General features: G+C 40.8%; 1 protein-coding gene across 3 annotated transcripts in view; it reads right to left on the bottom strand.

Moving 5' to 3' along the window:
• Positions 1-512: 512 nt before the first annotated feature.
• Positions 513-26461, bottom strand: part of EXOC3L2 (exocyst complex component 3 like 2) — a 547377-nt gene continuing 521428 nt past the window's right edge. For all 3 annotated transcript variants that reach the window (XM_078660900.1, XM_078660901.1, XM_078660902.1), the window contains exon 12: positions 513-2880. In XM_078660900.1, coding sequence (XP_078517026.1) covers positions 2580-2880 — 301 coding nt within the window. In that variant the 3' untranslated portion in view covers positions 513-2579. The remainder of the gene's footprint in view (positions 2881-26461) is intronic.

Consider the following 26461-nt stretch of genomic DNA (forward strand, 5'->3'; position numbering starts at 1 on the left):
ATGGCCTGACCAGCAGGTTCACAACCATTGATGTGTAGATTATTTGCAATGCTTCCATTATCTTCACCTGCGTTACGGCAGCTGGATCTGTGCCTTGACTTCACATGCACAAAGCGTTGATTCTGCATTTCGACAGCAACACATGTGGCATGGAGAGCAGTTTGCTTGGACCATGGCAAACCTTCTGGGAGAGTACGGTTGTTCTTCGCAGGTTGTAGAGTCCTCTCCAGCATGGGTACCTGCCACACACAGGGCTTAATATTACATGTCTTTATTCATCTACGTGTAAATGCAAACTCAACATTCTAAAACAAAGTTTCCTTGCATTCTGCTATAAAACCTATGTTACAGTTCTATGGTGTCTGTTAGGATACTACATTGTTTAATTGCAGAATCAATCTAGGATTCCCAAAATCTAGTGTGGTGTTATTCAGCAGCCATACCCACATGAGCATAAAATGGAAAAAGAATAGAGGACAAAGGAGAACTATAAATCAATGACGGGAACATGATTTAAATTAACATCTTTAATTATGATGACATTGTTACTCACATAAAACATACACATGGCTTATGGTTACTGTGTCTAAAATGGAGTTCATAAAAACGTGTGGGAATTCAAAAGACTTGAACCAAGCTGTTAAGCATTGACATTCCATTATGTTATTCTGTCTCCCAGCACTGTGGTTTCAGAGGTTTCATGGTCCTGCCCTGGCTCTGCTTAATGAAATATTGATCTAAAGAGACAAGTAGAAAGTGTGCCTAATCTAGGAGCAGGATATGTGAAGATCTTGTAGTACATGTTCATGCCAGATGACCTAGTCCTATTCCAGTCAGCAGAGTGAACAATGCTTTATTACTGAAATGTAAGTACGGAGCGAATTGGACACAGCTTCTGGGGAGCGGAAATAGGAGAACCAATCTGGTGGTGCACAGGTCCAATGTCACACTATGGTCATGTGGATAAGCGTTTTTGTTTCTAAAACCAGCTTTCTTATCCCGTTCCTCTTGTCTTCAAACATTTGTAAAGTAGACGTCCCAATCAGTAATACCATGGGCCAAATGGAACCTTTAAGGTGGGGTGGGAGGAGCCTAAAACAGATTAATAAACCCATTTAAAGTCCCTTTCACTGGGAAAGGAAGTATAAACAACCCTTGTTTGAGACAGACAGGGTGGTGTTAATCAGAAAGACCATATGCACAGGACTGAGGTTTTTGCTGAACAGATCATGAATACCTATGGTCATAGAGTGATGGTGTGTGGATGGCATGTCGTTATGGCCAGCAACCTCTGGAGAATAGAAGCAGCTGGTTTGGGTTGTTGATATTGTAATCTTCAGGGTTTGCCACAAAAGACCTCGATTTGAAGAATACAAGTAAGGGACTTTTGAGTGAGGATGGAAGATGCCTGGGTAAAACATGGTTGTTCCTAACACTCAGGCAGAAAGAATAGCAGATGCTTCATTGTCTAGTCTAGCCACTAGCATGCTTTGCGAGAGGTGGGGAAAACCCCTCACTCAGAGAGAGCCATCTATGCCTTCAGAACAGAAGGGGGAATTCTTTCCATCAAATCAAACCTATCCCCTCTGACTGACTGTCCTCCGCTTTTCTATCTAGAAGAGCATTCACCCCTTGCTTCAATGAGGAGACCAGCCTTTGTCTCCAGAGGGAATACCCACATCATAATCCAATTGGAACATCCTTCTTCTGCCTGGACTCCAGCTACAACCACCGGTCAAGAGGCTTTCTCCTCCCAAAAAAAGTCTCTCCTCTTGCTGGTATATGCCTTCTTCCAGCAGTCTTTTGCCAACTTGCAGTGGGACGCAAGCCTCTGTCTACATGGACGACATACATTTTGCTGGGAAACCCATTTCCTACATGAAATAGTCCCCTAAAGGGTGAATCCTGTTGCTCTAGAGGTGAGTTGCCAGCATATACGTAGCTCAAAACGTTACGACTTCCTCCCTTTAATCATGCAAGAATTGTTGCTGTCGAAATGCAACTCCATAACATCCTTCTACCTCCAAATAAACCCTAACTATTCATTTCTGCTTACCAGTATCAGGAAGCGTTTGCTTTTACTACCCATGCCTTCCACTGACAATTGCACAGGGAGATGCCTAAAATGCACTAAATAATGAAGAAAAGGAAATAACATTTTTCTGCTTCACAGGTGATTTGGTGAAGGGTTAAAAGCTGCCTTGGGAGCACTGCAGGCACTGCAAAAATGTTCAAAAGTCTATTAAAAGTTTCCTGCATGTTCTCTAGTGCATGGCAGTGCTTCTGTACAAGTTTAAGCAGCATTAATAACGTTTAAAAAAATTAAATTAACTTCCTATTGGGAAACATTTGGCGCTAGCTATTCCGAACGATAAAGTTAATGGCAATAAAGTGTACTCTTCGGCCTAAATCTTGAGTCATTCCTTTCTTGACTGGACACACATTTTTCTTTACTTTGAGGGTATAGACCATTCTAAATTGAGGCAATGGAAAGGCACATTTTCGTAAAGTTCTGCTATGGATTTTTGGTGCATGCTTCCCACAGGATCTTCACTATCAAAGAATCCTCCAGGCTTCCTTCACATCTGCGACTCTGCTTGGTCTTGATATTGCACTTGATGCCGCGTCCGTGGGGGGTGCTGGGGCCCACGGCGCAGACTGGAGAGGAAAGTCATGCTAACGCGGGAGGCACGATTCAGGCTGACGTGGACGCATCGGGCCTCCTTTGTGACAACAATCTCTGAGAACAAGGCCTGGCCCCGGGGAAGCTGGATCATGCTGTCGCTGTTCTCAAAGTCCTTCACAATAGTTAGAATCTCCTGACGCACTGCTTGGTTCCAGGTGCCACGTACATCCAAAATGGCTGACACATGTCGCTTCCTTTGAAATAAAAACAGAGAGTAAGACTGGATGAAAAGGGCAGTTCATTAATTCATTTCTCTCCCTAGCTCAAACCCAAGTAGTCACTTAATTCATGGGCTCCTATTCTTTAGAGACTAGTATAACTTTCATGACTACAAGACTCCTACTTGAGACGGCTGTACACTACAATCCTTTATTTCATTGCCTCTATGGCCCCCAATATCCTTCCCATATGCACCCTTCGTTCAATTTCCATCCATTCTGTAGCTGTCTGTTAACCTCCTCTTTATACCACCTGGTGTATAGCAGTTCTTACTGAAGTACCACACATACATACTATAATGCAAAGTTAAATGGTTGGCGCTCTACTTAAATGACAAAATAAACCTGTCTTGATACTTATTGAGCAATGTTGGGTCTTTCTGGAGAAACTCCAGATGTGGGAAAGCTTGATGCCAAGTTTTCCTTGTGCTTTTGGAGTTTTTGGAGAGTGTTACTCAATCCCTAGCACACATTTATGATCCTATTCCAGGACCAGTCTCTGATGTAAATATTGTGGTCAAATTAATATATTTCTACACAGTTTAGCTCCAATGGACACTCCAAACCTATGTATACATACTGTTCATAAATCATTTAATGGTGCTCCAATGCAAATAATCACATTCTAAGTACAGGAGCTCAGAAAGAAATATAGAAATATGAGATCATCTCTGAACACAGTTTAGCTCCAATGGACACTCCAAACATATGTATACATACTGTTCATAAATCATTTAATGGTGCTCCAATGCAAATAATCACATTCTAAGTACAGGAGCTCAGAAAGAAATATAGAAATATGAGATCATCTCTGAACTTTCATACACATTTTAGAAGATTTTCTAAGTGAAACATTTGGCATCTAAGGGAAGCATCCTCAGAGCACCTGCTTCTATACACTTACATTTGTTAAATCAAATCACACTTTCCTTCAATTGCTAGATAGCATCATAAACTTCATAAAAACATCTTTATATCTACAGAGCAATTGCTCTAAATAAGCAACAAGACAAAATTCATACAACATTGCTGGTTCAAGTGATAAATTAACTGATGAAACTGGGACATCCTTAATCAACACACAGTTAATTGTCTGCCCACAGGAGAACTGGTCATTATCAAATATACATTTCAATGGATTTCACTGAGTGTTCATCCCTGTGGCCCCATCTTCCTCTGGGCATAACATAACAGGGGTGGACTCTTTAACTTTGATTAGTACTACAATGGGACCCAAAATTATGAGATCTTTTGTGGGATCTGCCTACTTTCATATTACCTGTCTGTCCGTGGCAGGGTTTCCTTTAGAAGTTCTCATAAACTTTTATCATAATAATATTCTTATACTTAATGTCCAGGCTATAGAATCATTAGCTCATTCTCTGGATACCTTGTTACTTGAACTCACAGAGGACTTTCTTATACTGTAGGGTGGGTGGGTGATTTTAATTTAAGACTGTGCCCTATTGCTGACGATCGTGTTGGTGTGAGGGGATAATAATTTTGGTGATCCCTCACACTTTGCTCATAATCCTTGTGTTGCTAAACTGAATAGCTTGCTGAAGATCTATGATATAGTCCTTAGAATTGACTTTGCACTGTATGTCATACTCAATCAGGCAATATACACGGTCGAGGGAAGGGGTTAATGAGATCCAGCTTTTGAATTTACCCTCGTATTTTGAGCTCCAGTCCTGACAAACGTGCTATGTAGTGCTGGATGTCTAGGTCCCCCTCAATCTTGGTCTAGGATAATTACTGTACCAATTTTTAGAACAAGAAACAGAAGTGACCCACATTGCCCCTTGACAACATCTTTTATTGACTCAACGGCCAAGTTGCTGGGTAGAGTGTTGTTGGGCCACCTTAAAATCTGGGCTAATGAGAAGGGTATTCTAACAATGGTACAGTATGGCTTTAGACAGGATATAGGGACAGTGACCAGTGCCTAAACCTCCATTCAATCATGAGCAAATACGCCACTGTAAAAAAAGTTTGTCTCTACCTTGCATTTATAACTCAGTGCAGCATTTGACAATGTAATAAGGCCACCAAAGTTGTGGCACATGTTAACACAAAAAGGTGCTAACCCAAAAATTGTCCACTCACTCGCTCGCTCAGCTGCACGCGGATGTGGAGGGTTGTGTCATATTCAGGCCAGGAGGGGAATACACTACCTACATAAAAATCAGAAAAGGGGTAAGGCAGGGGTATTTGCTGGCACTGTTCCTCTTTAGTCTTTAAATTAATTATCTTTATGAAGACCTGTTAATTGCAACAGCTTATCAGCCTTAGGTAGAGTATTGTCTGCTGCTTGTACTCACTAATGGAGATGATTATGTATTGATGGCCAGATTGATGGACAGAGGTTGCAGAAACTTCTGGATAGCTTTGTGAATTATACGTCCGATCTAGGCCTGGTAACAGATTGCCCCCAGAGTAGCCCAACACCATTTCATATGAACGGGTATTTACTCACTTGTGTGCCCGTGTTGACCTATTAAGAGCTCCAGCCTGATAATAGAAACACCTGGAAGCATCTGAGGCACATTAGAATTACCCACTTTGATTAAGCCATCGCTTCCCTGTTTAAGTGTGCTGCCAAACTAGGGGCCACATCCCTGGACATGGCACTGACAATATACAAAATCAGACTGATTCTGATTGTTTCTTATGGACCAAGGGTATGGGGTCACAAATACTTTCCTGATCTTCAGACCAGTGGGAACACGTTCTTGGATAGGTTGCTGTCACTTCCATCTGCAATTTTTTATGAAGAATTAGGCCTTCGACATTTGGGGGATACATCGAAACTGGCTCTCACCATGCTATAGCTGTCAGTCTGGTCCAGACCAGAAACAGCCCTGACCCAGGCTGTGATCTCCGATTCCCTTAGGCTTGCAGCGGCCAACAACATTTAATGGCTCACATACGTTAGAGAGGACTTCAGAGCAATTATTCGAATTGACCTTTTTGAAAACCCGTCGTGTACTAACTGTTCGGACAAATCCACAGCAAAAGGCGAAGTATTGAAGCTTTTTGTTGAGAGAAGATGGGCAGCTGACCTGAAGAATAGGTCACTCGAGCCATATCTTTACCTGAGCACTAAGCCAGGTATTGAACCCAATCTGCTCAAGATACCACAAAAACAAAGGTGTTAATTGATGAGATTTAGGCTTGGTGTCCTATCCCTCCAATGCGTTCATAAACAAGGATGTGTTGCTGTGTCCCTGCAATAATACAGTGTCTCAATAACAGCTCCGTCTGTTTTTCTTTTGTGAGTTGTATAAAGAACAGCGTAATCGCATATCGACACCGCTACTGAGACTTTTAAACATTCAGAAGTGTAAAGAAGCATTGGAGTTTTTGTAGTTACTCCGGAAAGATGAAGTATGCCTCACTATTTATAGGTTCCTAGATGATGTAGTTAAGAGTAGGAGAATTGTTGGGAAATAATGACATCATTTTATTCCGAGTACTTCATTTAATGAACTAGACTAGGTTGTTTTTTAAATCATTAACACCCACTAATACTGTGTTCTATAGGTCATGTATTTTAAAACCAACTTTTTCAATGCACTTTGTCACTTTAACCCATGACTAAACAAAGCGCTGGGGCATACTGTATGACTACTGCTATTTAAATTTTGTAAATGTCTGCTCTTTTGATCTTTCACTGTTTATATTTCAAAGTTGCTTATACGGTTTGTTTCAAACTGAACACAATCTTTTGACCTCATACAAACATTTTAAAATCATATTAAGATGTAGTAAAAATCACCACTAAAAATCCATACATAATAAAGTATGTTCTTCAGAACAATATACTCTTGCGATACAGAAGGGCAGATTCTAATAGACCCACTTTAAAACATAGAGGAAAGCAGGTGTAACATGTTTAATGCTGATCTGCATTTGGTAAAACCTATTTCCCCCTAGGATCAGGAATAACACCGTTTGTGACAATATACCATAAACTTTGCAAGTAAACATAAAATAAAGAAGAGTCTGTGATAAAGTGTCGTCACATGTTCAGTTTCAAAATTGCCACCCTGTCATACTGGCCCAAAGGAAACAGAGTTGCTATCTTAAACTTCCAAACCTAAACCGACTAAGGAGTGAGTTTTTACAAGAATGTAAAACTATCTCTACATGTGGTTAGCATCTTTTGGGGGTTTATATCATAACATACTCTCTATTAGATCGCTTTTTAGCTTCCTCCCCGTTTCTTCCTTGGTTCCTTGTTTTCCGGAAAGACTGTTTAAAAAACATGTTTTGTCCCTTGGTGTCATTTCAAGTAGATCAGTAAACACAGTAAGTCTCCCCGATTTCTCAATACCAGACTAAATGTATGCAATCCATTGAATCTTCAGGCCATGACCACATAACAAAATCTTGTATTATGGCTTCACTTAAAGGTGCATAGTTGTTGCCCCACATTGAAATCCATAAAAAAAGGTGATTTAAGTCCTCCACAATAACCTAGTCCTAATTTTTCATGTACTGTGTAATGTGGGATACCAGGGTGTTCATCCAAAAGCGTCAACACAGAAGCTGCCCACATCCTTGTAACCCCAAATTCCTGTATCATATGTCAAAACAGGCGAACATTTTCTGTTATAAATTTCTTAAGTGGTGCCATTGGTTTGTTGTTTCTAATGTTAGCTGCCAGATTAAATACAAATCCATTGGACTACGCAAAATGTTGATTCCCTATGTATAGGAATGGGGCTCAGCAAGGGACCCAGGTGCTAGCAGAGTCAAATTTTACCTACACTGACAATGGTAACTTTCTTGCACCTATAAATTAAAGCCTTAGCAATTGTTTAAGGTCTCCTCAGCAACCATATAAAGTAAACACATGTTCTATTTCCCACTTTGCTAAAAAGAAACAAGCATTACAAAGACATTCGTCTTGCAATCATTACCTATTGGCTTTGTCACTTGCTTTGGTGGAGCAGTACAGAATGGAGACGTTGTGCAGCACCATGGAAATAAAAAATAAAAAAAGGTTTTCTGACGGTCCCCTCATTTCACTGATGCGTTCTTGCTTTAGAAATCGTGCAAGCATTAGCAAAAGTACACAATCTCCATTTACTTTAATTTTGTATTTATCTATCACAGATGGAAATGTAATAAGATAAAACAGAACAACAAGAAACGGAAGGGTGGAGATAAACACACAATGGAGACGGCTAGAAAATATATACACTTGTGGAGTGCTTCCACAAAAACAAATGAGAGCACTGTGGAGGGAGAGATGAATGAGAGAGAAAGCAACACAGAGCATGGGCTGGAGGAGCATATGAGGGAGACAGCTGAAAAACACATGCACACTCGTGGAGTGCTTACGCAAAAACAAAAAGTAGTGCCTTAGAAGTGAACAGTGGGAAGACACAAGTATAAAGGTTATGCTCTAGGAGAAGAACATACACAAACAGACAAGGCAAGCCGTTAAACGAGAAGCAAGCATATGCGAGCAACAACAATGCCACACAACGTTAAGCAATGAGGGGGCTTTAAGAACACTGTAAGGTCTGGTAAGCTGACAATAGGTCTTTGCAACCAGGCAGCATGAGTTGTCTGGTAGGCTAGATCTCAAACTGTAAGCAGAAGTATTGAAAAGTTCTCATGTATAGCTCTTTCCCCTTTCACAGGTGTGCTGGATAGCACTAGATAAGCCATTGGAATTCACTCATCATCGACTGCTTTTGCTGGGGGTAACGAGTCAGAAAGAAAGGTGCTCCATGCTTCAGGAGCCAGCAGGCAAACAGAATCGATGATCACACTCTGAGGCAGGCTTCTCCAACGAGTTGCTTTTGGGACACTGGTAGCTCTTCGCCTACCTCTAAGTAGCTCCCCCCTGTGCAGCCCAGAGTACTAAATTAGAAGCTTTACTTTGGTTGACTGAATATATATATCTAACTAAATTATAAAGTGTGTATTTGAGACAAGAATACCTGTATTTCAAGAACTTGTAAGAGGATATTTCAAGAAAAATGGTTGGATTCCCAAAATATATTTAAATCGATTTGAATGATAAATCATGAGGTGTTGGGGAGACTAATTGTTATTATTAAGTCAGTATCGGGGGCTTTTCAGTGATGGCTTTTATGTATTATCCACGCAGAGGCATCCACTTTGACAACACATGTGTTTACATTATTTTTTGGCAACAGAGCCTGATGCACTGAGGTGATTATTGCTGGTGATCTTGCATTTGGTGGCCACTAATGTAACCTTGTGTGATGTGGTCATAAATATCTCTTATTACAGAAAAGGTTGGAAGCCATTACTCTAAGACTTGACTAGCAGGAACGGTTTCGTACACCTGAATGGTCTCCATTCATATAAAGCTAGTCCTGACAGTCATATGGCAACAAGAGGCATTAATGTTGAAGTTGTCACACCATTTTAAGTGCTTCATCTAAGAAAAATATAGCACCACAGATCTGGCCATTGGGGCAGGTCTGGGCCTACTTAAGCCCTTGGTTATGCTTCCCAGGTCGCGACTTGCCTTTCACTGCCCTGCAATACACCCACCTTTCTCCAAGCTCTGAGTTAATTCCGTAAAGCATATTTTTGTTCTGTGTCTGTTATTACATTCGACATTCGAAGCTGTGAATTGTCTCTCGAATGCCTGTGAGGGACTGAAGTGCTGTTTTAGGGTACCCGTGAATCTTTTATGTGAGGTAGAACTGTCTTGACTTGTAAAACCCAGGCTGTGGTGTAGTCTGGTCTGCTGGCACTGCCGGACCTCGGACCTTTACCATCATACCCAGTTTCTGGGTTGGTCAAGGGGTCCATCCGGAGTTTGGGAGTGACTGGGATCAGTCCACTCCATGTTCCTGCACTGACTGATGCTCTGTTTTGAAACATAATTGTATGTTATCATGTTAGTAATTATGTTATCATTTAAAATCAGTGTACCTAATATACCATGTTACTGAATGTGCTTTATCTGCTCCAGCAAGTTGACATGGTATGAACATATGGCCACAGCCTTTAAAGGTGTGCTACGTTAATCCTTAGGCCCATCATGGTGTCGTGTGACAGCTATTCTGAGGTGACTGAACAGAACTCGCCTTTAAGATATTCATTCAGATCTCAGCTGCAGCGTTACAGATACACCCACTGTTCTCTTCCTGTCTTGTTGCTCTAACCCCATTTGTAGATCAGCGACTGCCCACCATCTCCAGAGCTCTTGTATAGGAAATCCCATCGATAAAAAGGTGTTGAATTCAATTTAGCTCAGAAAAACCTACAATTAAAATGAGTCTTCAGTGAATGTAACCCCTCCGCCCTTTCCTGCTGTCTCACACAGAGGACTCTTCCACGTGTCACATCCGATTCCGTAAGTGGAGGGGGCGGGGGGTGAGGGCAGGCAGTTAAAAATACTCCTCGGTTCGTGCCCACGAGGAGATGTTTTGCCACTCATCGTCTGCGTCACTCGGAGAGGGCAGGCTGCGTCTTATCGAGAGGTTTGTTTGTTTTCCTCTTTCTCTCTTCCTGCTGGCCCTTGCGTCCCGATGCTGACCTGTTCACAGACACATGATGAGAGCTTATGGCCAACTGGAGCTGACAGGGAGTTTCCTGCTTGACCCGAACCTCTGATTGATTGAAATTCTGTAGGAATGCCTGCAATGTTAGTACAGAAAAGGGTCGGATAATAAGGGCAGCACGTTATGATCACAGATAAGATGTCTGTTAGGTTTCAGATTATTAGTCTCTGCTGTAGGCCATTTTAAGAGAAGACAAGAACATTGCTCGACATTCCCACGTTATTCTCAGTTTATTGTATGCACATTTCCGGCCTTTATCTGGATGGGAAATATTAAATGTGCACCCGAATGCCTTTAATGCCGCCCATCAATACTACTTGCTTTCTGCAGCAATAGTGTTTGGGAGGGCTTGTAACAGGCCTTTTGAAGCTCTACGCTCCTGTCACAGATTTCTGAGTGGGTGCGGGATCATTCGTTAGAAAGGGGTGACAGACTTCCCAATGTCTACAAGGTATTGCTCGTTGTCAAATTCTGGAAAATGACGCCCAACAAGAAGGAGATTTTACTGGCATCTGGCTCTGCTGCAGTCACTTTTCATAGGTGTTCTCTGTTGGTACTGGCACACACAAGGGTGTTTTATGGTTATAGTTAAAAAAAAAGGTGTGGATTTTGTATTGTAAATGAGGCCACCGGCACATGTCTGCTTCTAGCAGCCTCTAATTCTAGTTCTAGTGCTATTCCTACCAATGACATAATTCTCCAAAAGAGGGAGCTGACTTCCACCCATGTGTGTCTTTGTTGTCCTGAATCCAACAGCCCCTTTGTCTTCCCCCACTTCCTGTCTACTACCATCCTACAGGAAGTGGCGTCCACTGTCCATTTGTCCACTGCCTCTCCCCATGATCGTAATATCCCTGTCCCCGACTGGCACTGCTCCTCGACATTACATCTTCCTCTTCTAGGAGGCTTCTAAAGATATCGCTGGTGTGTTATATTTCTTCTATTAGCTATACTGGTTTCTAGTAGATCGCCTGGAGCATCTGAGCTGCAAGCTGTCTGGTTGTATCTGCTTCTCCATGGCATGATTATCTTCTTCATTGCTTCCTCTCGTTGTGTCACAGTCACTAAGTGCTGGCCAGCAACTGTCAAATATGTAGTATTTCCCAAAGAAAACTATACAAAAAGTTATGGATGGAATGCTTGAATTAATCTCAGCCACTAGTAATTACTTGGGACGCAGACCGGTCCATCGTTATTTTGCACACCATGCCACCTCAGTTTGGACCCAGCCAAATGCAAATCAGTCTTGACCCTACTCCAATAGGAACAGTTCAGCCTGAACTGCCAAACCAAGTTCTCCCTGAACCAGATCACAAGCAACCAAAAGCATTTTCGCTCTTGTTATGGGCTCATCAGCTGGGAACAACTTAGTTCCAGTGGCACGGCGTTCATGGGACCCACATTTGAGCATACCTGTGTCACTTAGGGCGACACACTAAAGTATACAAAAGTGATGAATGAAATGCTTGAATTAATCTCAGCCTCTGGTAACTGAGGTGGCATGGTGTGTAAAATAATGATACCCTGGAATGCGGCCCAGTGTAATTACCAGTGGCTGAGATTAATATAAGCATTCCATCCATCACTTTTTGTATACTTTGGTATTTTTCAGTGGAATATTATGTGAGTCAGTTGTTTCTCGGCTGCACTTGCAGCCGTCATTGCTAATCTTCAGATGACCAATACAATACTGCAAATTCCACAAATTCACCAGTCAGGATGCAATTCACCTTCGAATCATCAAGGTATGCCAACTGGAGTTCCGTCGCAGACAGCTGCTACGCAAAACTGCTACACACTAAATTTATCATAAGCACATGATTACTTGGTGATTTTTGTCAGCTCTTTATTGCTTACCCTTAAATACCACACCCAGTTCAATTTGGGTTGCTTTAGTGGTCTCTCTCCCACTCTTTCACTGCAAGCCTACACCCGTTTTTTTCATGGGTACTTCCCCCTCATTTCTATTGCCTAACTCTCCTAAATCCTACGTCATGGTTCTCAAGAACTCTCCTTATCACTACAGTCTGCATCTTGCCTCATCTTTTCCTACTTGTCTAAAGCTGGAGGCCTTGGCTTTAAGTGCTCTTTTGCTCTGCCAGCTGGTATGCTAATTGTATTTTAGAGAGCTCTTTCTCTCTTCAAGGTTCATTCCACATGCCCTCTCCACTGACCGCTCCCTTCCTCCTCTCCAATATGCTTTCAGGTGGCCTTTCAACAGTTGTACATGCTTTCCAAGCAATAAAACAACAACATAATATCATGCTGCAGAACTAGTGTGAGACCTACAACAAACTGGGTAAAGACTTGGCTGTTTTCCCAATAGCCTTTTTCTGGTAGCCAGTTAGGCCTCGGCTAGCGCCAGGACACCTTTGGGTAGAAGTGCACTTTAAAAGCTTATTAACATAACATAACATATTATAGCTAGATGTACCCAAAGTTAGAAAAGTGCAGGTTTTTTTCTGGGACACTTTTTGCAGTTGCTCCTAAATTACGCAACTTGTTAGACTCATACTTGTGCCTGAGACTGCCATGATTTATTCCCCTCGAGATTAGTCATTAGAATTTCTATTTCAATTATCCTTTGGAATTACTGATCATTTTCATTGCTGTTCAGACAGTGGGTTATGTATTTCCTTGGGAATGTGTCAGTTATACTACATGGTTTTTATGCATCGTGAAAAGAATTTGTGTAATCAGAATTCATGCTATTTGGGGTGTGCAAGTTCTTGTAAGGTGTGTGCGGTATCTGTCTGTTACTCATTTTGCTTGCACTGTATAAACTACAAGAATATTGTAGAATAAACTAGAACAGTGGAACCTTGCGGTTACGAAGTTCTAGAAAGTAGAGCGAGGAGCCTGAATGCCTTGGAATTGGCAGTTGCTATTATGTGGATGAGCTGTATAGAATAAACCTGATGCTTCTCTTCACTCTCTGGTCTGCATATTGAGTAACCCTCTTATCTTGCATTGGGCACTGGTGATGAGGATGAGATACGTCCAGGTACACCTCAACACGCAGTTGATGCAGCAGGAAAATGGAGAATGGCCAGTTTCAGGAACTGAGGAGTTTTCAGGGAACTGGTCACACGACTGAGTTTGAGATAGTTGAGTCAAACTGACTCTGGTACGCAGTGAGTGCATTTGCGGAAGGTCACTGGCTGTAAACCTGTGCAGCAAGTAAGTGGCTACTGGCGGTGGTCGCTGTGGTGGCTTAACGGTCGTCCTGACGAGACCCCTGTTCACAGTTTGAGTTATTGACGTGGGGAAAAAACTGTGTGCCAGAGGAATGTGGTGATTTTAACTTCCATCGAGCGTGTTGACCTTTTGAGAAAAAGATAACTGTCTGATGTCACTCCCTGCTCCTGAAGTCAGCATGAAGGGGGCTGCAGCTTTCTGACGAGGGTGCGCACTGTACATGAGGAATCCCCTACCATTGTACCGCTGACCTTAAGTGGCTATGCACTTTAGGGAGCATGTTTTATACCGCGAACATGCTTTGACAAACTGTTGTAGGTGCGAGGGGTGCGTGCCGAGCACGAGTATTCACCACTGTTGACATTCCTCACACGCTGGGGGATGCATGCTGAACATGAGAATCAGTCACATAAGAGGTGAAAAACTGATGTGAGCATGACTGATGCTGTGGACAAGCAGCTATGGACTGGTGTGAGTGAGAAGGGTACACCATTGTTAACTTGTTTCAATCGCTGCACAATGAGGAGAATTCAGCGCCCAAGAACCCAAAGTACGGTCTCACTCCAGTAAGACTGCTCACCTTCCTTAAATCTTCCTTCTTGGGTGCAACTGGCATCCTTGTTTCTGTGGGGTTCTGTGGGAGTCCGAAGAGAGGAGCATCTTGGAGAAAGACTTTCTGTGGTATATCAACTACTGCCTGGTGATTGCTACATTCTGTCCTAAGTCAGTAAGGAGCACTCGCCTCACTGATTCTGGGCTTCAGAGCCCTCTCTTGTCTAAATAGAGTCAGCACCTCCAGGAAACAGCTGAGAAACACAACACTGATGTTGGCAGTGACAAAAAGAGAACAGTAACTCAGTGTGTGAAGTGCTTTGCCATAAACTGCGAGACCTTAGTTACAACTTGGTTGTGAAGGTAGAGGCATTGGGGAAAGTGTGGTGGGGGATATTTTATGTGAGATCAGAAATGAGAAATTGGTATGCAGATTGTTACTCCTCCCCCATTCTTTTTAACAGCCCCTGGGGAAACACCAATGAAGTGGAACAAATGGAAAAAAAAGTCTTTCAAAATTCTTCCATTATTTTTGGGCCCAATTTGGGTCCAGAGAGGAAGATTGCACTATTGCAACATAATCTAGGAGCAGAGGTACAAGAAATAATCCTAGAGCAGCACCCTGATCTGAGTGATGATGAATCAAGGCGGTTAAATGAATATAAAATGAGCATTAAGAATTAGATAATCATCTACTTCCTAGGATCAGTACAATCAAGAAGTGTTATTATTTTGGGAAGTGCTCACAAAAGAAAGGAGAAACAATAGAGGAATTTGTGTCTGAGTTGTGTAAATTGGCAGCCGCATGTAAGTTTGAAGCAACAAATGATGAACGCACCAGGAACAAGTTTTTGTTAAATTGCAAATTTCAAAGGATACAGGAGTAACTTTGGCTAAAAGATGTGTTGATTGTGGCAAAACAAGTATAGCACATGATGGGATGTTTGAAAGAAATTAAGCAAAACACGAAGAGTAAGGAAAATGTACAAATATTTGACGATGAGAAAAATGAGGGACAAATAGGTACGGGCACTATGACAAAAGGCAGAAGGAGAGTCTGCACCTTCAAGGGGCAATGCTACAGATGTTGGAGGGTTGACCACATGGCAAACAGTAAGGAATGACCAGCATTGTATGCTGTGTGTAAAAAGTGTGGGAGGAAAGGACATTTTATAGCATGCTGTAGAAGTAGGCCTGTTAGCGGGAAACCTGAGAAACAAGGTGTGTCTGAGGTGTGCGAAGAAATTGTCCTGCAGATGCCTGATTGAGGGTCTAGCAACACCAAAGATGTGGTAAGGTATGAGGACTTCTAGGTTGAGGTCTGGTTCGATTCATGCTCTAGACTAACAATAATATCGGAGGAGGTATTTAATAGATTGTTCAAGAAACATATTGCAGGTAAACAAAATGGATACAGTCCCTGGAGAGTATGGTGGACAACCAATAAAAATGATAGGATACTTTGTGGTAAAGATCAAGCACAAAAGCAGATATACAGTATGCAAAGTTCAAGTTTCATGTAAAGGAGATAACATTTTAGGATGGCCAGCACAAAAAGACAAGTTTTTCTGGATGCCATTGCTGAACCTGAAATCCTGATAAAAAATGTTAACAAGGATGTAGAGGTGCGATCTGATTTTGAGAAAGAACATGCTGAAGTTAGCATGCCTCAAGCAACATGTGCACAAGATGAAATTGAAAGAAAGCAATTACCGTATCAGCTAACGTACGTGGGCTTCACTTAAACATACATAAAGGAGTGAGAGAAGAGTTAGAAAAACTATGCAGGCTAGATGTAATAGGAACTGCGGAAGCAACAGAATGGTTGGCACCGCTTGTCGTGGTGAGAAAAGCAGATGGCAAGATTCGCCTGTGTGTTGACTAAAGGGCCCTCAACAAAGACGTAGTTGTTGACAAGTTCACTTTGCCAAACATAACAGAGATGGTCTGAACTGTAGCTGGAGTCAAACTCTTTTCAACATTAGATTTTATGTCTGCCTATTACCAGATCCACCTACATCCCAACTCTCAAGAACTTACTACTTTCATCACGCTGATTGGGGCAAATATATTTAAATGCATGCTGTTCAGTCTGGTAACTACAGCGGCGGTCTTTAAGAGAGCCATGTCTAACATACTGTCTGGAATCTCTGGGTGTTCTGTCATCAGGGCAATGTGCTGATATTTGGGAACTCTCAGTCACAAAATATTGAAAGACTTTGACAGATTTCAAGAGTATAGTCTTATTGTAAGAAAAGACATATTTAAACTTCAATGCACTGAAATTATGGGCATAAATTCACTTCTGAAGGTGTACAACCTGTAGAAGACCTGTTGAACACGATAATGAAATTAGTAGGACCCAAAGACGAGCTAAGCTACTTTGTATGATTGATATAATTTTACAGTAAATTCATCAGCAACTTTGTCAGTAGAACATGCCATATGCACAAATTGTTGGAAAATAGGTTGACCTTTGAGTGGGTTAGACATTGCAAGAGAGAATTTATAGATGTTAAGAATGTCCTGACCCCTACACCAAACTTGAAAGCATTTGTTCCGGGGGAAAAATCATTTCAACAGATGCCAGTTCAACAAGCATTGGAAATGCAATAGGTCTCGCAGCATTAGAGTTTGTGCTTTTAGAATTGTTTATGGTTTTTTTTTTTTATCTTTAGCATTTTTGTTTCCTGTAGGCAATGCTAAAGAATTACAAAGAAAAAAAGCCATAAACAAATCTAAAAGCTCTAACTCAAATGCTCCGAGACCTATTGCATGCACCCATTCAGTTGTTGGCCTCTCAGCTGAGTCTGCCAACTAGACAACAAAGTGGAGGTGGGGCGGTTAACTAATGAGGCAGTAAAAAAACAAGACGGAGGGAAGGCAGAGAAGGGGAGGGGGGAGGTGCACGTCCAGTGTGTAACGCGGTTCCCAACCAGCCAACCCTGTTTTGAACTGGAGGAGAAAGCGAAAGCAACTCTAGATTGCACGTGCCTCCTTGCATTGGAAAAAGAATAAAAGTTTCTGGATTGAGGGAAGAAATACATCCGGCCTTCTTACCCAACAAACAAAATTATTTTGAAGGTACGAAAAAAACAGCTCGGGATCGTGTCCAGTTGCCTAAATAATTCATCACCAAAGAAAAGAACAACATGAAACACTTATAAAGCGTATGGCTACAAACAGCCTTTATTGCGCGAAATGCAAAGCCTGGTCCCTGGCGACGACCTTTGACCCAAACCTCGAGTTCACTGCACGGCGACCAATCAATACTAAACAGGTAATAAAATGAATTCATCCAACGCGTTCGTTTTGTCGTACCTTCTCCACAACAAAAATCCCAATACTGCTTCACATTCTACGATAAGCAACCTTATTTGCGCGCTGCACTTAAAGCCTCACTTACCAGTGTCCATGGCAACCCGCCCAACCAATGCAATATGAATATGGCTTTAAAAATTCACCCCCTCGGGAACGCTGCCAAGAACAGCAGCCAACGGTTGATCCTGGAGTGAATGAACCGAACAGCAACCCAGGAATCCGGTTCTCGGATGTCAGACCGGAAGGGGACAAACCTCGCAGCTCCAAGCCCTCCCCCTCCCTTCACCATGTTTTCTGTAGTGTGTGAAACAAAGAAGCCAAGCAGTCAGTGTAGGACTGAACTCGGCTCCGAGCAAACCGCCACTCCTTGCAATCCATGTCAGCTTTAGCATTCAGCAGTTCAAATGCAGAAAATAACGTTGCAATCTGAAAAAACATGTTTGCATGCATCCGTTGTAAACTAGGGGGAGGGGGCGGGAGGCGGAGAGTTGAGGCAGGCAGGCATGGGAGGAGAGGAGGAGGGGGGAGGAGAGTAGGGGAGGGGAAGGGGACAAACCTCGCAGCTCCAAGCCCTCCCCCTCCCTTCACCATGTTTTCTGTAGTGTGTGAAACAAAGAAGCCAAGCAGTCAGTGTAGGACTGAACTCGGCTCCGAGCAAACCGCCACTCCTTGCAATCCATGTCAGCTTTAGCATTCAGCAGTTCAAATGCAGAAAATAACGTTGCAATCTGAAAAAACATGTTTGCATGCATCCGTTGTAAACTAGGGGGAGGGGGCGGGAGGCGGAGAGTTGAGGCAGGCAGGCATGGGAGGAGAGGAGGAGGGGGGAGGAGAGTAGGGGAGGCACGGCCTAGCGGCCGTGCAATCAAGTAGTGAGGGGGCGGAGTTGTGGGAAGGCTGAGAGAGAGAGTAGGCGGCTGGGTGCATGTGCACGCGCTTTTAAGCTCAATGCACATGCGCATTGAGCTTAAAAGTCACGGGCACTGCAAGGAATCGCCACGATTCCTTGCAAGTTAGATAAAGTCTGGATGAGCCCCTATAGTCTCGCTTGCTCGATGCGCATGCGCATCGACAGGCGAGACCTAAAAAGGTTAGGGGCTGTACTTCTACAAGGTGAAGAAACCATTGCATTTGCCTCAAGAGCACTTAGGCAACCTTCGGTCAACTATTCTGTAATTGAAAAAGAAGCATTGTCAGTGTACTGGACACTCAACAAACTCAAGCACTTTATATGGTACGCTGTGTTCAAGTTAGGATAGACCATAAGCCACTCAAGAAGGTGTTTTAAAAAATGGCTAGGGACTATTTCCAGTAGAATTAAAAGATGGGTCATAAATCTACAAGAATACACATTTGACATAGAATATATCTCTGGTGCACGTAACTTTGCAGCAGATTGCTTGTCCCAATTGGTTGATGACACAGAAAAGGAAGAGAAAGTCTGAGACAACCAAAGTCAGGATATAGATGTACACAAAGAAAACGTGTGTTTGATCACCAAATGGATGGCTGAGGAGAAAAATTGGAAAAAAGAGTTAGAAATAAATCCTATTCTCAGTAAAGTACGAGATTTGTTAATCCAGGGGTGGGATGGTATAGAAAAGAATGAAGAGCGGCTGAGGCCAAACTGGATGGTCAGAGAAGAATTATCAGAAGTAGATGGATGCCTCCTCAGAGGCACAAAACTGATACCTCCCGAAAACCGTCAGGAGAAAACATCAGCGTCATCTGGGATCCCCAAAACTAAGCAGGGGTGAGGTTCTACTTTTAGTGGCCTAGGAATGGATGTACTGTGATAAGGTTGCAAAATTGCACATGCCACCCATGCATGGAAACACCCTACCTGAAGGTTCTTAGACGGATGTCGCAATAGAAATCATTGGGCCACTGATGCAAGAGAATAATTTCCCATAAATTCTAGTTTTAGTTGACTTGTATTTAAGATGGCAATAAATACAATTTGTCTCTGACATCAGCTCAACCTCAGTTATAAACTTCCTAGGAGGGGTCTTCTTACGAGAGTGGCTACCCAACACCCTTTTAACTGACAATCGTGTTCAGTTTTGCTTCTGAGAAATTAAGGAATTTATGCATTGTAATGGAATAACACACACATTTAGTGCCCTGTATCACCCGGAAACCAATGGGGCAGTAGAAAGATTAAGCAAAACACTCAAAGAGGCATTTAGCTGGCAAGAGCTAATGGGTTGAGCTGTAAAGACAAGGGTGAACAGACATAATATCGACCTCAAAAATATCGACTGGACATAATATCGAGGTAAAAATATAGACTAGACAAAATATCGACCAGACATAATATAGACTACAAAAATATCGATTACTATCGATATTAATAGCCAAAATATCGAATCAAAAATATAGACTAGACATAATATCGACTAGATAGAATATAGACAACAAAAATATCGAAAATAAGGTAAGTGTTTTATAATTTGTAATAATTGTGTAATATAAATCTGTAGCGGGTTGTGGGTTTATAGGGGAATAGGGTGGGAAGTAATTTAAATATAATTAATTAAATCTGTAATATAATAGTAATTGTTAATTAATTATTAATTGTTAATTAATTAAAATATAATTGGTCATTAATAATAATTGATTAATTGATCAATAATAACATTTTCGTAAAATATTTTCTGTAGCGGGTTGTGGGTTTATAGGGGAATAGGGTGGGAAGTAATTTAAATATAATTAATTAAATCTGTAATATAATAGTAATTGTTAATTAATTATTCATTGTTAATTGATACAAATATAATTGGTAATTAATAATAATTGATTAATTGATCAATAATTACATTTTCGTAAAATATTTTCTGTAGCGAGTTGTGGGTTTATAGGGAAATAGGGTGGGAAGTAATTTAAATATAATTAATTAAATCTGTAATATAATAGTAATTGTTAATTAATTATTAATTGTTAATTAATTAAAATATAATTGGTAATTAATAATAATTGATTAATTGATCAATAATTACATTTTCGTAAAATATTTTATGTAGCGGGTTGTGGGTTTATAGGGGAATAGGGTGGGAAGTAATTTAAATTTAATTAATTAAATATGTTAATTAATAATAATTGATAATTAATTATTATTTAGTAAATAATTAAAATATAATTGGTAATTATAAATATTTAAAGAATAAATAAATAATAATTAGTAAATTAATTTCTGTAGTGGGTTGTGAGTTTATAGGGGGATAGGGTGGGGAGTAATTTAATAATAACTAATGAAATGTGTTAATTAATTAAATTTGTTAATTGATTAATAATTGACCATTAAATAAAATTTACTTTGTAAATAAAAGTAATTGGTTTTGGAAATTAAATTTAAGTTTTGGGTTTTTGGGTAAAGGGGTATTTTTAGGGTTCAGGGTCAGTTTTCGGTTTTTGGGTAAAGGGGTATTTTTAGGGTTCAGGGTCAGTTTTCAGTTTTTGGGTAAAGGGGTATTTTTAGCGTTCAAGGTCAGTTTTCAGTTTTTGGGGTAAAGGGGTATTTTTAGGGTTCAGGGTCAGTTTTCAGTTTTTGAGTAAAGGGGTATTTTTAGGGTTCAGGGTCAGTTTTCAGTTTTTGGGTAAAGGGGTATTTTTAGGGTTCAGGGTCAGTTTTCAGTTTTTGGGTAAAGGGGTATTTTTAGGGTTCAGGGTCAGTTTTCAGTTTTTGGGTAAAGGGGTATTTTTAGGGTTCAGGGTCAGTTTTCAGTTTTTGGGTAAAGGGGTATTTTTAGAGTTCAGGGTCAGTTTTCAGTTTTTGGGGTAAAGGGGTATTTTTAGGGTTGAGGGTCAGTTTTCAGTTTTTGGGTAAAGGGGTATTTTTAGGGTTCAGGGTCAGTTTTCAGTTTTTGGGTAAAGGGGTATTTTTAGGGTTCAGGGTCAGTTTTTGGGGTAAAGGGGTATTTTTAGGGTTCAGGGTCAGTTTTCAGTTTTTGAGTAAAGGGGTATTTTTAGGGTTCAGGGTCAGTTTTCAGTTTTTGGGTAAAGGGGTATTTTTAGGGTTCAGGGTCAGTTTTCAGTTTTTGGGGTAAAGGGGTATTTTTAGGGTTCAGGGTCAGTTTTCAGTTTTTGGGTAAAGGGGTATTTTTAGGGTTCAGGGTCAGTTTTCAGTTTTTGGGTAAAGGGGTATTTTTAGGGTTCAGGGTCAGTTTTCAGTTTTTGGGTAAAGGGGTATTTTTAGGGTTCAGGGTCAGTTTTGGGTTTTTGGCGTACAGGGGTACTTTGTAAAAATAAAGTAAAATAAAGTAAAATTACATTTAAATTAAATTAATTAAATAAAATTAAATTATATTATAATAATTGTCATTAATTTATATTAAAAAAATTATTATTACTTACCAATACTTACGTTGTAATGGTATGCGTTGTAAAGGTATATGCGTTGCAAAATCTTGCGTTGTAAATGTATGCGTTGTAAAAGTTTTTGCGTTGTAAAAGTTTAGTTGTAATGGTAGGCGTTGTAAAAGTATGCGTTGTAACGTCATACATCCCTGGAGTGGCAATAGTAATTTTAACCCCTACGCTATCCAGCGCTTTCCCTACTGTTGCACCCACTGGAGTGGGAATAGTAATTTTAACCCCTACGCTATCCAGCGCTTTCCCTACTGTTGCACCCACTGGAGTTGGAATAGTAATTTTAACCCGTATGCTATCCAGCGCTTTCCCTACTGTTGCACCCACTGGAGTGGGAATAGTAAATTTTACCTCTACGCTATCCAACACTTTTGCTAATGTTGAACTCACTATAGTTGTAACAATAAATTTTAACCATTTTCTATGCTACGCTAAAAATGTTATATATGTTTATTTAATAATATGTTTTTATATATATATATATATATATGTATTCTTTTTGGTGATATAATTTTTTTAATTACATTAATTATTTATTAATACTACATTTATTTAATAATTATTTCTAAGTTTATATTAAATATATTTATTACTATATTAGTTTTAACTTAATTTTAAAACATTTAAAAAAATCGATATTTTGACTGTCTATATTTTTATAAGTCGATATTTTGGAGTCGATATTTTGGTACTTACCTGTTTGAAGATAGGGAGTCGATATTTTGTCTCTCGATATTTTTGACTCGATATTTTTGTATCTCGATTTTTGTGAGGTCGATATTATGTCAGTGATCCGTTCTAGAGTAGGAAACCCAATTCTAGACTGGTACCTGGGTGGATCAAATGGCACTAAGACTGGGTGAGGGTTTATGTGGGCCAACAGTGAAGGAAAAGGGAGTTAGGGTTGCAGGAAGCCCACAGCGAAAGTTTTGACAAATTGCATAAGACCAAGGTTATCAAGTTTAAAGTGGGTGATTGGGTAAGAGTGAACGCTCCAGCTGGCAACAATGGTCAAACTTTACTGAACCCATGAAAGTCATAAAGCTCTTTTGCACTGCGGTCAAGACACAGTATGGTAAAATATGGATCTGGTGAGGGCCTAGACACAATTGGGAGACATGTGAAAACAACAGTGAACGAAGATCAGAAAGTGTATACACGAATGACAGTGCTGTGATACAAAAGGGAGAAAACACTGCGGTTCAAGTCAGATCAAGAGGACGGGTGACTTGCCCCAGAGTTTCTTAAAAGATTACTTAGGCTCTGTATCCGACCTTTGCTGTTGAACTGCCAGGCCGCAGTATTGGCGGTCAGGAGAAAGCAGCGGCATCCCGACCTCCACATTCTGAGTTGAGGGCTGGGCAAGCAATGAACTTGTGGCTGCAGCATGCTTCGGCTCACACTGTGAGCCTGAAGGCAATGCAGATGCATTGCAGCTCCTGCACTGTTGTGCATGCGCTGTTACCATGCACCATGTCATGCATGACATTGCAGGCATAGGGGGCACAACATGTGCCCCCAGCCAAAATGCCCCAAGGGTAAAAACAGCTCGGGCCCTGTTTGGGGCCCTTCCCTGACTTTCCACAAACCTTTTCATGGCAGGATCCCCGCCATGAAAAGGTTGGCAGAGAGGCAGGTCAGAATAAGCATGGATGTGCCACCATCAGCACTGCCTCCATTCCCTACCGTTGCTGGCGAGGGATCCAGGAACCTATCGGTGGCTGTGGTCTTCTGTCGGTCAGACTGCCTGGGTCAGAATTGGGCGGTCGGACTACAGATGTTGAGGTGGTCGGACCACCACCATGGGTACATCGATCTTGGGACCGCTGTACTCTAACTTGGGGGCTTTGTAAAGTAATACAGTAACATTTATTTCATTGTTAGCATCCCCTTATCTTTGAAAGTGTAATGTGGTACTAATGTCTAATATTAACCCTGTGAAGTCATGAATTAAAATTCTTTTTGAACTTATTTTTATATTTTGGTTCAGTTTATCAAATACGTTATTCACTGTTAAGTGTTTCCATGCTTTCTGAGAATCTGAGAAAAATACCTTTCGGGAAAAAAGGAGATGTGTGGTATCTGCCAGTCACTCTTATCTTGCATTAGGCAATATGATTTTTATTACATTCTATCAACAAGAGAAAATAAAAATATTGAGTCACTGGTGCAGTTATTAAGATAGTAGCACTAAAATCCAATTATTCTGTAGTGTATTATAATCTTGGACTATTCATGCAAGGAATGAGGGAGTAGGCCTTTAGCTACTCCTCAGAGAAAATCTTCAGATTCTTGCACTGCATGTAATGTGTGAGTGTGTCCGTCGGTACATTTGAATGACATGCACATTTTGACTTAAAAAAAAAATGTCATTTTAAAAGGAAAATACACCTTTTCGGTTGCTGTATTACCATAGATATTTAACAGTTTTTGTGTGAGAAAGTTTATGATGGATTCAGAAATCCGGAAGGCATTTAAAGGCTCTAGTCTACCCCAACAGATTATTGTTTGTAACACTGGCTTTCAAAAATCTAGTTTTACTATCATGTTTTGATTTGATATAATAATCTAGCTAAAGGGAAGACTGACAAGCTCAAGGAAAAGTTATGTAAAATGTCGCCTAAAATCGGTGCATCTACAAAAGAAGAATTCTAACGTCTTGCGCCCGCTAACCATTTCACCTACAAAATGCCCTTCTGATTAATTACCAGCTCTCTGATATTATTTTATTTGAAACTATACATGACTATATCACTGCAGAATCAAAGGTGAAAGCCATGACTCCAATGAAGCCTTCAATTGGTAACGCCACCATTAATTACATTGACAACCACGTTAATGGCACTTTCTAATATTTTAGGGTGTTTTGCTCACTAATGAGCTCATAAATGAAGAGCCTCGTATTGATGATAACATTTCGATTCCTATTTCATTCTCCACAGACCTAGAGTCCCTTGCAGATCTTATTCCAGAAGAAGTAGGGAATTTTACTCAGGCTGAACACATGGTGATGGTACATATGTACAGCCCGCGGATATGCTTCCAGATCTGCACATCTATTAGTCAGGTCTTAGTATTTTAACGCTCATTTAAAGCACATCAAATCATAAGGACTCCACTGATGCTGCAAAACTCACCCACAACGGAGATGGTAAACTTCCACAACCATGGAAGGTATTATTCCTCGATTTCGAGAATTAAAAACTCAAACCCCAACTAGAACGAAGAAAGGTTGCTTATCAAGAAGGTGATTTTTTACATGCCTTTGATCACAAGACATAGACAAGAAGTGCAAGAGTCAATGATTATAGTAGCAAGCAACATTCATTCAATCATGCAGCAACTGGTTCTGTGCTCCATCATCAGGGCTAGAAAAACAGAGGGCATGATTTAGATTTTGGCAGACAGGTTACTCTGTCACAAGGGTACCAGATATCCCGTCCGCCCGAAATGTGTATCCCATATGATATTAAGGGATATCCCTGATCATTGTGACTGAGTAACTGGTCCCCCAAAATATAAATCAGGCCCAGATTCACTGACTACCATTTTCACTATGTGCAAAAGAGAAGGCTTTCACAAGATGATAAGCTTTCTGGAATACCTCACTGACAACAAAAAAGACCAGAACATGTGATCATCATAGATGTGGAATTATCATGCATAACATGAGTGGTGGATTATGGAGGAATGACATTCCACCAACCAAATGGTCATCGGAGAAGATTAAAAAAGAAACCTGGCTCACATTCTCCAACGTTTCCCAGATTTGCAGTCCATAGTTCTTGACATTCTGTTATGCCATTTAAAGGGAATGATCATTTTAAAAGAAAACTGCCAAAGCTTTGCAAGGCATTAAACAGATACTACTAAAGAAATGGATACTCTAACCCCAAAGAACCATTATCTGTCCTTTGTAGAATCCAGACAGGTATCTCAGACACTAGAAAAGGTTCCTTCTCATACCAAACACATGCCAAATGTCTCTAAACAGGGCCTTCAGTCCAATTATCTAAGAAAACAAGACTTGTATTGACTGCTGGGATGGAAAATGCCACCCGCATGGTTTGAAAGATCATGTTTTACTATGCTGAGTTCCAAAGAGATAGTTCTGTGCATGTGTGTGCTTTTTTACAGTAAATCATGTACGTACATTGAGGGCCCTTTGTGACATAATGTGCTCTGTGGTTCAGAGAGGCACACAATGAGCACCCTCCTTCACTAAGTCTGACTACCATCAACTCACTGGGTTAAGGAGGACAGTGGTAGCAGAAAGTTGGTCTTAGTAGCAAGATAGTTATTTTCACCTTTCACCTGCGCTGGGGGAGTGGCCTACTTCCCTTTCCTGTTTAATTTGGTCTCCATTTCTTGGCAACCGGGTCCTACATCATTTTTGTATGACATATGAATGCTGTGAAGTTATTTAACATGTACATGTGTGGCAGAGTAAGGATAGTGTTTGTTTTGAATGGCCTGTCAAAGTGGTACACAAAATAGAACCTGGAGAGAGCCTGCTAGGTAGCAAAGTGGATCTCACAGCTCCTACAAAGCATTAC

The sequence above is a fragment of the Lissotriton helveticus genome, chromosome 9 (genome assembly GCF_964261635.1).
Source record: "Lissotriton helveticus chromosome 9, aLisHel1.1, whole genome shotgun sequence".
Classification (NCBI taxonomy): Eukaryota; Metazoa; Chordata; class Amphibia; order Caudata; family Salamandridae; genus Lissotriton; species Lissotriton helveticus.